The sequence below is a fragment of the Myotis myotis genome, unplaced genomic scaffold, assembly GCF_014108235.1.
Source record: "Myotis myotis isolate mMyoMyo1 unplaced genomic scaffold, mMyoMyo1.p scaffold_m19_p_7, whole genome shotgun sequence".
Lineage (NCBI taxonomy): Eukaryota > Metazoa > Chordata > Mammalia > Chiroptera > Vespertilionidae > Myotis > Myotis myotis.
The window spans coordinates 74,945,945-74,957,358 of NW_023416379.1; the positions used below are offsets into that span (position 1 = coordinate 74,945,945).

Genomic DNA, 11,414 nt, shown 5'->3' on the forward strand with positions numbered 1-11,414 from the left:
TAAATGTTAAACTCTATTTTGGATTTTTTTCTGGTTTTTTTTGTGTGTGTGTTTTTTGTTTGTTTGTTTGTTTTAAATTTATCTATATTTCATCCCTTAAAGAAGCTAATACTAAATTTAAAGAAAAAGAAACCCATATTAGTAACTAGATTTTTTTGGACTTGATTTTCTTTTGTACCCTTCAGAGATAGGCTAGCCTATATTTATTTATTTATTAAGATAGGCTAGCCTATATTTATTTATTTATTAAGATAGGCTAGCCTATATTTATTTATTTATTGTTGCTTTTTTCAGGAATGAGTGGACAGACTAATGAAGCTCTCTGTAGACCTCAGAAATTTTTTTAACTACTTTTAATCACCATGTATTTTATTTTGATTTTTTGCAATGTCTTTTTCCTAGAAAAAATAATTTTAAAAAATCAAACTAAGAAAAATAGTTGAATTCTTACTCTTTTCAGAAATTGACCACAAAGAAATTGGCATAAAATATTTAACAATGCTTTAAATATTTTGGCACTGATTTCCCAATATTGTTACTGTAAAGACACAAAACAATGAAATGCTATATTTATGATATCTGCATTGTGATTGAGGAATGTTAGCAAATTGTTCTAGTGTGTGCTGTGGCACCAAAACATTTTTGTAATTTCTGGCACAACTTTTCATTTGTGGGCAGGTTCATCAACAGTAGCATTATGTTCATTTTATTTTAATATTTGAAAGGCTGCCAATCAGTATTTTTTAAAGATATAAATCTAACTTCCCTGCCCTTCCTCCCTCAGTTATTCAGCCAACCATTTATAGAACACCTAACTGCAGACTTTGCTGGTTTGGGTACAACATTTACTTCACTCAGTATCCATTAATTTTTATTTCTGACAGAATAAGCATATGGTCCTAACGCTCTATGAAATCAGACTCTTGGAACCAGATTCTGTTATAAATTTCATTGCTCGTTACCTTTATGCGATGTTACATTATATACATCACTTAGCTTGCATGAAAAGCTGCATAGATGGAACAGATATATTTTGACATTTACGTTTTACTTTACTTTTTTTTATAAACATGGAATTCAAATAACCACATACATAGTTTATGGCTTTTTACACGTACTTGTATGTGTTATTGGCTACAGTGTTGTTATTCATATCCAGCGTTTTTAATGAAGACAAGGATAAAAGAATAAATGTTTCCCTTATTGTCTAATGCAGGAGTTGGTGAAGTAAGAGCCAAATTCAGCCCATTGCCTGTTTTGTATGGACCAATTGCTAAGAATTTTTTTTACATTTTTTGATGTTTGACAAAAGATTCCAAAGAATACTTTGTTTCATGTAGAATTCATATAAAATTCAAATTTCAGAACCCATAAGTCAAGTTTTACCCATTCATTTATATATTGTCTATGGGTGCTTTCATGTTATAGCAGCAATGTTGAGTGTTGCAAGGGATATCCCATAGCCTAAAATATTGACTGTCTGTCTTTTTAAAGAAAATGTTTGCTGACCCCTGGTCTAATGCATAGCTGGCTTTTTTAAAAATCCTAAATATCAAAAAGTTTATGCAATCAAACTAATACTATAATTGTTGTTTTTTTTTTTCTCTAAAAATGATACAGGGAGTTTATCTATTTCATCTTGTTTTATGTTGAGTTACAGGAGGCTTGTCTATTCTGTGTTCTTCTGATTAAGGGAGAAGTTTACCCAGAGAGTGAGTGGTGGGTTTCAAATAAATTCTCTTTCCTCCATCTCCCATCATTATAAACATATTTAATTTGTTTTAATGAAGGTAATTGCACAGTAGGAATAACTCTGAACTAGGAGGCAAAATGTCTCTAGGTTTAAAATGTAATCATTATCTTGTTTTCTAGACTGACGTTAAATAAATAAGGAGCTGAAGTAACTGTGAAAGGAGATGACAGGGCCCACTAAGACGGGCTCCTGGGGTCTTTGATGCGCCTACATTTTCTTTAGAGGTGGAGGCTAATTGCACTGAAAGGCGATATCTTATGACAGACTGCTGTGCATAGTAAACTGCCACCTCGGTTTACCAGAGATGACTGTCAGAATGAATGTAGCATTTATTTCTATGAGAAAAACTTAGCTGCCTTCTTTGAAAATAAATTCTTTTGCTGGCTTCCTTACCCTAAATTTTCCCCTCTTTCATGTTTTGTGTTGGGAAAAAAAATCAAAATCGGTTGACTTTTAAAATACATTTGGTGCAAGGTGTGAACAAACTTTAAGACAATATTGAAAGATTTTCTATAAAGTTATGTTTCTTCGGTATTTTATTTTTTCCAGAAACAAGATTGGGGTTCTCTGTTTATCCTTAAATCTTTTAAACAATTTTTAAAAGTTATGGGTTTTTCAGGTTATATTCCAAAATATGTAATGGAAATAATGTATTTTATTTGCTTCAAATAATTTGTGAAAGACGCTGAGAAATTCATTCATTAATGCCTCCAAGAATTATTCAGTACCTACGGTATGCCAGGCACTGTTCCTGACACTGAGATATACCAGGGAACCAAACAGAACCAAATGGGATTTTTCACCCTTGAGGAGTTGACATTCTAACAGGAGGGAATAGATAAGAACCAATGCACATAATAAATGAGTAAGTGGCATAGCACACTAAAGGGGATCAGTGAAATGGCAACAATTCAGAGGAGAGGGAGGGAGACCGGGAATATTAGGGTGTTGGTTTAAGAAAGTCAGTGAAGGCCTCATTGACAAGATGATGCTTAAGTGAAGAGCTGAGCAACTAGAGGCATTAGGTATATAGATATGCAAGGGAAGAGCATTTTAGGAAGAAGGGATAGTGAGAACGAGGACCCTAAGGTGGCAGAAAGCTGACCTGTGCATGAAACAGCAAGGAGGTGTCATGGCCATACTGGAGTGAAGGAGAGGGGGAGGAGCAGAAAAGGCATCGGGGAATTAATGGGGCCTTATAGGGCACGTGAGGATATTTCATTCTTATGGGTATGGAGAACCATCCTGGGACATTGAGCTGGGGAGTGATATGATTCAATTGACTTATTAAAAGGTCTACTTGGCTGCTTTGTTGTAGGGGAGCCAGGCAGGACAGGGAAAATATTATTGAGGATATTGCAGTAATTCAGGTGAAAGATGATTGTGCCTTGGACAAGGAACAGTCATGAAGGTGGTGAGAGTGGGTGTATTTTGGTCGTATTTGAAGGCAAAATGTGTAGGATTTCCTGAAAGATTAGATGTGGGAGAGGGGAAAAAAAGGAGTTTTTTGTTTGTTTGTTTTGTTTTGTTTTTTACTCCAAATTGGTTTTTTTTATGTTTTTATTTAAGAAATGTTATAAAACTGGAAAACTGCCATCAGTCAAGAATGGAGAGGTCTACAGGTGGGACAGATTTTGGGAGGATGATCAAATGGTCAACTTTGGGTATCCTGAGTTTAAAACATTCATTAAAATAAAATAAACTCAGTATGATCCCAATTGGTACTTTCCCAGTGTTTGCTTCATGGAAGATGTTTAAAAATATTGTGTAAATATTATATATGCTACCATAATATGCACAAATTAATGAATGAGCATTCATTGAGCAGCTGGTACTTAATGAGTGGCAGGCATCATGCTGTGCACCATCACATAAGGGGTCTAACCAAATCTTGTTAGAACCCCAAAAGGTAAATGCTATTGTCTACATTTTATAGAAGAAGAAACTCAGAACAAGTAATGAGTAATTTACCTAAAGTTCACATGGTTATCAAGTTGCTTTAGGTTTAAGATTCAAACTCATATTTTACAACTTCAAATATAGCCTCTTTTTTTTATTAGTGACCTCACCATAGAAATAGTAGTGGTATACACAATAAGCTGCCATCTGTTTAAAATCTGATTTTTGTCTTCAGATTATAATACAAGTGAACAAAAACAAGCCTGTAAGAAGCATGAGCTCTATGTGAGTTTCCGGGATCTGGGATGGCAGGTAAGAATGATCAATCAATTCAAGTGTTCTTTTCTGCTTTATGATAAATCCTGAGTTCCTTGTAATCTTTGTCAATAATTTTTCCAATACAGCAATCAATTATTTTAACCAGACTATTCAGTAAATGGATTATTCACATTATTTTTTATCCATTATTCTTTCAGCATAAAAACATAATTATTAGGTTTTATAGTAAAAATAAAAAAAATTATGTTGAAGAAATGATATTTGTAATATTTAGAAAGTGAAAAAGGGTGTTATTCATTAAGTATTTCAAACTTTTGATTTTAATACTATTTTTTTCAGATTAACTCAAGCAATTCTCTTTGTCCCCAATAGTCCCAAACTATCAGTCTAAGAAACAGAATTCTTGACTTTATTGTCTCTGTCATTTAAAAAAAATTTTTCAGATAAAGTTGTTTTTCTGCACTTCAAACTTATTGCTGTCTTTCACATATGCTTCATAAACATATAATTAACTTCATCAATAGGGCGAGGAGGAGAATTTAACCAATACAGTTTTTAATAATTCTATGTAGTAATCATTTAAATTGAAGTTTTTTAGATTATATTATCCTATTACAATGATTCTCAGAATATGAGTTATCTTATTGAGAATTAATATTAGAGTGTAAACATTTTCAAATTTTATATTTGGGCCAATTTTTACCTCTCTGGGAAAAAATAGAGCAATCATAACATATGCCAATTTTTTAGCTTCCTAGAAATTTTCATGTGCAGTTTTTGGAAGTTGCTTCAATTCACTTCTTCTAAAGAGTCTATAAAGCTAATGTACAAATGAAAATAAAAACAGTACAAGAAACAAATATTAAAGTTTTTGGAGGTTGTCAAGTTTCAAAACCAAGAATGAGTTATTAAGAAGTAATGAGAATTATCTCAGGTTTATTTATTTATTTTTTTGGTCTGGTTCACTTGAACTTTCCAGAGTTCATCATTTCCTGTTTAAAGGATATTTAGAATACTATTTCATGATTATGGTTTTATTCATGAATGCATAGATTTATTTATACATACTATGAATATTGTACATAGCAACCTCTTGGGAGAAATTACAGAGGACATTTTCTTGTGAAAATATTTATATATATTTTTTGTGAACTTCAACTTAAAAATAAATCAAGGGCTTGGGGGAGGCTATCCTATTAGACTAATTGTTGGACCAAGAAGAGAAACAAACCTATCCAGATTTATATATATTTGAGTATTTTTAAGAATTATATTTTTATATTACTTTTTTCTCCTTTTTTGTGCATTTTAGGACTGGATTATAGCACCAGAAGGATATGCTGCATTTTATTGTGATGGAGAATGTTCTTTTCCACTCAATGCCCATATGAATGCTACCAACCATGCCATAGTTCAAACTCTGGTATGCCTTGTTTTTGTAGGATTGAAACTGGTTTAAGATGAAAACTTCATATAAAGTTATTTTAACAGAAAGCATCCATTGGTAGTTACCAATGCATTATCTTCTCTTCTCAAACTTGTTTGGCACTTTTTAGAGCCAAAGTAACAAATTGGGATATTCAGGCTGGTTTAGAGATTAATCCTGGTTCCATATTGGGGAAGGATTCAGATAGGAGAATTGTCATAATTATATGATGTGTTCATTCTGCGATTGCTTCACTATGCAACATGACTTACCACACAGGTTCCCAGTGACTTATTTCTAACCTAACAATTCATTAGTAATCATTGCAAAAACATTGAATAATAGCTGTAGTGAATTTCATCTAAGGGCTTTTACTCTAATTATTTAAGGATGCTCCATAACACACTGTGACAATATGAAAGTTCTTTAATGTAGAATATAAGTAGAAGATACATTTCTATTTCCTAATACCTTTTTTTACCTTTAAGGTGAAAAATAATCTTCATTTTTTTCCCCCTTCCAGACTCAGGAAATCAAATAGTGACTTAATCTGTAATAGCCTAGGCTTATTTTTGTGAAAAAGATAGTGAGTTGTTGATTTCATGGTCTTTCAATGGTTGTACTGTATTAAATGAGTTCATGCAACCTCTTAAGAGTCTGGCGTACCTGCATTATGGCAGAGGGTCAAACTCCGGAAGACTAAATGACAGGCTCCTAGAAGGTACAATAGATTATGTGATATTATTCCAAATTAATGTGTGGTGGTTAATATGAAAATTGGAAAGAAGAAAGGAAAAAAAGTATTTTAGACTCCAGATTTACTGATGGGAATGAGGTTACTTGGTGAATGGCAGTAAGAGAGCAGTAGCTATTGGTCAAAAAAAATAAAAACAAGTAAATAATCTTTCTTAGTGGATGAGGTTTGTTTATGACGAAAAAAAGAGTAACTATTAGAATTTTTGAGGAGTTGACTCTTCAGGAGGTTACCTTTTTTTTTCTTCAAAATTAATGGAAAATTGAAAGCTGATGAAAAGAGTATCTTAGCTTCCTTCTGAATAAGGAATGGGGTATATAGATTGATAGATGAAATTCTTGAATGCCCACTATGCTGCTGTCTTCATTGACTTCCGATGTACTACCAAATAGCTAGACACCAAAGACACATCTATGACAACTAGAGCTTGGGCATTGGCAAAATTTTGGGGGGAAGAAATGTGATGTAAGAGAAGCAGAGAGATAAAACAAATATGTATTTTGAAAGGTAGTCATTTACACATTTTCTTCTTTTTCTGAGTCTTGACCAATGAGATTGCCTACTTCCATACCATATGCAAAGTATAGAGAAAATTCCTGGAAGAATTTTAAGGTTTGATATGCCTTCATTGTTGCTCTCTGTACAGATAAGTAGTTCATGATACAGGGCAACTTTTCTGGGGGGCCTGGAGCAGGTATGCTCTGCAAAGGATGAATGTTTGTATTCAAACTTCCACTGGTAAAAAAAATAAATAAATAAATGCTATGAAGTCTAGCCTTTTAGCCATGTCTATGAGAATTCACATTGACTGAGAGCTGGCCATACAGAGAACAGTGCTGCTGGGTCATGCCTTGAAGCGATAGCCATGATCACTGTCTTTCTGTAATGTCACAGAGGGCAGCCACTATCAGCTTATAAAACATGCCGCTTAATTTCTCAGAAACTTCTTTGCCTCTTTTTACTCTCATTCCAATGACTCAGAAAGTAGACACTTGCTTCCTGAGCTACCTATCTAACGTGTCAACATTTCCCTCTAGTGAAGCAATGCTTAATAATTGAAAAAAACTGTCAAATACAACCCTTTCTCTCCTTTCCCTTTTTCTTCTTATAAATATACTAGAGACCCAATGAATGAAATTTGTGCAAGAGTAGGCCTTCACAGCCCCTGCTGCCTCAGCCTCCCTCGCAGCCCCGGCTTTGTCCATAAGGTCGTCCAGGTGGTCGTTCTGCTGTTCGGTCGATTTGCATATGATGCTTTTATTATTATAGATATTTACATATTGTCAGCTTTTGGGGCAATAGTGTAGAAGGCAGTGTTGAAAGCCAAACATTAAAAATAAAATCTGATGTGCACTTGGAACAAGACCCCGCTCTGCACCAACTGTCCTGGGATATGGGACATAAGTCATCACAAAACTTGAAGCGTCCATGGGAAGTTTGATTTTTCCCCCTGGCATTGTGCACTCTCTCTGTTCGCTCTGTGAAGGACATGAAACAAGAAGACGGGCATGTTTGTTGTTAAAGGAGAGCATGTTTGTGACTAACATGTTTGAGAAGCCATTCAAGAACAATCCTTTTTTTTTTTTTTTTAAGCAAATGCTTCGTGAGGCTGCCAAGCTCCATTGAAACGGGGTGATCAATCACGTATGTGCGTGTTACGGAAGATAAAACTGATGAGGGACACAAGCTGCATCTGAAATTTGTAGAAACTATCCAACTTTTAGTTTTGTGAGGTCTTAGGAAATTTCAAGTTCATGTCAGATCACCTCATTTTTTCTGCTGTTTCTGTCCATACGCGGGGCTCTTATATCATTTCAGCCAGGACATTGTACAGCCAAACTCTAGGAGGCTATATTTGCTTTTTGTAGATCCCTCAGGACTCATCAGTGAGACTTCCCATAAACCCCTCTAGGGAAGGACTAGGGTAGATGGGTGGGAACAGGGGGACCAGGTCCTGGCTCCTTGCTCAGACCATAGGCAGACTGCCAGTCTGATCAAAATGAGAATAAACCCTTTATTTAAGCATTTCACTTTCCATGTTCAGCCACCTTTTTTAGGCTTTTGGGGGGATGGAGATTCAATTCGTAAAATATCTAGGCTCTTTACTTCCGATTTAGCTTAGCCTGCTTTTTAGAGGTTGTCTAAGGGAGAAAGAAAATAAAAGGATATTAAACTCTACCCAATCTGCTAAGAAAATTATGTGAAGAGTTGAAATCATTGCTGTAAACTTTAAATCAAATATTGGATTATACCTGGAGTTTATTTTGCTGTTATATTTAAGTTTCCTTTACAATGGAAAATGAAGAGTTGGCTTAATTTTGATGACTTATTGTTTAATTATCCTTTTGAAATAATTCTTAGATCTGAATCTTCCTACAGTCCAATTGTGTGGCTTTACTGATTTGCATTTATAACTTCTGTCTGTCTCAGGAAGCAAATAGAAGTCGTTTTAACCAAAAGCAACTAAGTACTAGTTGTCATGTTCTTTTTCCCAGGAAAATTTTCACTGGTTTCTCCATATAAGGTATTTTCCTTAGCTGTTTGAACATTTTTCAAGATCCCAACACATAATTAGAACTACTGGGTTGATTCTAGGTGTTAATGCTTAAGAACACATCCTTTATTGCCAGCCACCCCAGCTACTGAACACAAAGAGAATAGTGGAGGGTGTGCTTGATGGTGAGTGATAAGACAAGCATACCATTTTAAAGCTGCAGACAAAATATTTACCTTATTTCTTAAAGAAACAAAACATTTTTTTCTTTCCCAGGTTCATCTGATGTTTCCTGACCACGTACCAAAGCCTTGTTGTGCTCCAACCAAATTAAACGCCATCTCTGTGCTATACTTTGACGACAGCTCCAATGTCATTTTGAAAAAATACAGAAACATGGTAGTGCGCTCCTGTGGCTGCCACTAATATTAAATAATAATGGAAATAAGAAAAAGATCTGTATTAAGGTTTATGGCTACAATAAAAAGTATACTTTCAGATAAAAGGAGAATTCTGTAAAATTAGTCTGGCTCATTTCATCTCTACCTATGTACAATATCATGTATATAGTCACTTTTATTTATTTAAAGGTATATATTCTCCTTTATGGATGCCTTATCAATAAAATCTATTTTATAGGTCACTACATTAAACAATAGATTGCCCAGTCTAACTTTCAATGAGGTATGTTAAGTCCAATTCAATTCCATGTCAACATTTTTTCCTAATACAGTTTTTAATATATTTTTTGAAATAAGAACTCCTTTTACTGTTAAATATCGATGGAAGAAATCGAATGCATATGATTATGTTGCTCCAATAAAAACTATGCCAGGATATTTATTTAGAAGTAAAACTTAAAAAAATAACAACCCAAACAAAAATGCTTAGATAAACACAATTTTTCTTTTAGAGTTTCTACTGCATCCAATAAAGTGAAATGTTGAACTGGATTTGAATAAATAAATGGTAGGCAGCATATAGAATCTGAAAGATTGCACATAATTGTTGTAATTGTTTGCTTTCACAGATTGGTGTAACTGTAGGAGCATGTTCCTTGTTGGCTTGTGAATTGCAGATTTTGCAAAGAGCTCAAAGCTTCAGGAACTCTGTGGAGACAGGCTTGAGCCTGTGTCCATGACTTTCCAAGTTAACACTAAAAAATGGCAGTACAACCTTCTTACCTCAAATAAATCATGTCTGCCTATTATCTAGAACACTACTGCTGCAGATTTTTTTTCTGGTTTAAAAGGAGTCCAAAATAAAGAAAACTTTACATGTGCTCCACTTCCCTCCCCACAGACAAGAGTCACTGCATGCATAAAATATACCGGAGCAAGATGCCGACAGAGCCATTTTCTTTAGCACTCCTTCATAACTGAGTCCGTTGATTGATGTGATACAAGGGATTTTATTTAGGGTAAAAGCACTGAAACTAAACTGGAGGAAATTACCCAAAATCCCAGAATGGCTTTGACAGAATTGCCATTTCGAAAGAACAGCTGAAATCCATTTTTCATATCTTTGAGAATGAGCTCAATGAAAACCTTATTTTGTAAAGGGATTTTGTAAACCCTCCTCCAAGCACAAATAATTCCAAACGGGAAGGTTCTGTTGTGTGTATGTGCATGTGTGTTCTTCCCTCTGAAATTAATTTATTTTCTCTCCCTGTTCCTCTCTCTGCCTTCTAAGGCTTTTCTTTAACACACACTGATTTCTTAAAGAATGACGTTTAGATGGATAACTTGCCATTTATGGTGGCTCCACAGCTAGGCCTATTTATAGTTCATCTAGGATATTCATAAAGCACCATTTATTAATCACTCTTTTGGATCTTTCAAATAAAAATAGTAATAGCTTAAAAATGTTATGGGTTTGTTTGTAATTCAGGTATGTTGTAATGTTGTTTTAAAATACAGTTTATCTTAAAGATTTGATAATAACTATATTGGAGGTACATTAAATAATATATTTTTGAATTAATGGCATACCATTGTAAGAATAAGAAATGGAAGTCTATTATATTATTCTTTAAATGTGCTGTTTAAATATATTTCTATATTTTAAAATATATTAAACTTGTTATGCTAGTTTCTATTGTGCTTCTTGGTTTGACTCTTTATTTGAAGGATGCAACAAGTAAGTATGTCACAAACTGAGACTATAAGAATATCAGATATAAAAGGTATGTGGATTACATGATTCTTTATTTTTTTTAATTGCCAAAACTAGTTTTTGTGTTAATAAATAACTCACTGCTAAATAAAGCAAAATTCGATAAATATTTTCTTAATTTGTTTAAACAACAAAGAAATGTTTTTAAATAGCAAAAACGATTAGAATAGGAAAATATCTCACTTATTCTCTTTCATTTAAGAAGGGAGATTATTGGTATCAGTATTTTCATATTTTTTCAAATGATATCTATACATGTGTGTACATATCCTATATAATAAAAGGCTAACATGCAAATTGTCCCTATGGGTGAGAGTTTCGACCCACCAGGAGTTAGATGTGCGCTGACCACCAGGGGGCGGCATGGAGCATGACGGTGTCAGCCTCAGGGCACTGGCTGCGGGCGGCAGTGGAGGCACTGCCGGCCCCTATGGGTCCCAACGAGAGTGACACCGTGACGGGATGGTGGAGTAGGTGAGCAGGTAGCACCAGGCCAAGGCAGGTGCAAAGGGAGGCCCCAGCCGGCAGCCAGCAGCCACTAGGGACCTTACCCGTGCACAAATTTCATGCACTGGGCCTCTAGTATACACATGTTCAGTCACATATTCTCAAATAACTGTTATAACTTCTTAAT

The 11,414-nt window shown here is 34.4% G+C and overlaps 1 protein-coding gene across 1 annotated transcript in view; it reads left to right on the top strand.

Annotated features, from left to right (window-relative positions):
- Positions 1-10,603, top strand: part of BMP5 (bone morphogenetic protein 5) — a 120,493-nt gene extending 109,890 nt beyond the window's left edge. The window contains exons 5-7 of the mRNA XM_036318353.1: positions 3,888-3,964; positions 5,244-5,354; positions 8,882-10,603. Of these exons, the coding sequence (XP_036174246.1) occupies positions 3,888-3,964; positions 5,244-5,354; positions 8,882-9,031 (338 nt within the window). The 3' untranslated portion in view covers positions 9,032-10,603. The remainder of the gene's footprint in view (positions 1-3,887; positions 3,965-5,243; positions 5,355-8,881) is intronic.
- The last annotated feature ends 811 nt before the right edge of the window (positions 10,604-11,414 follow it).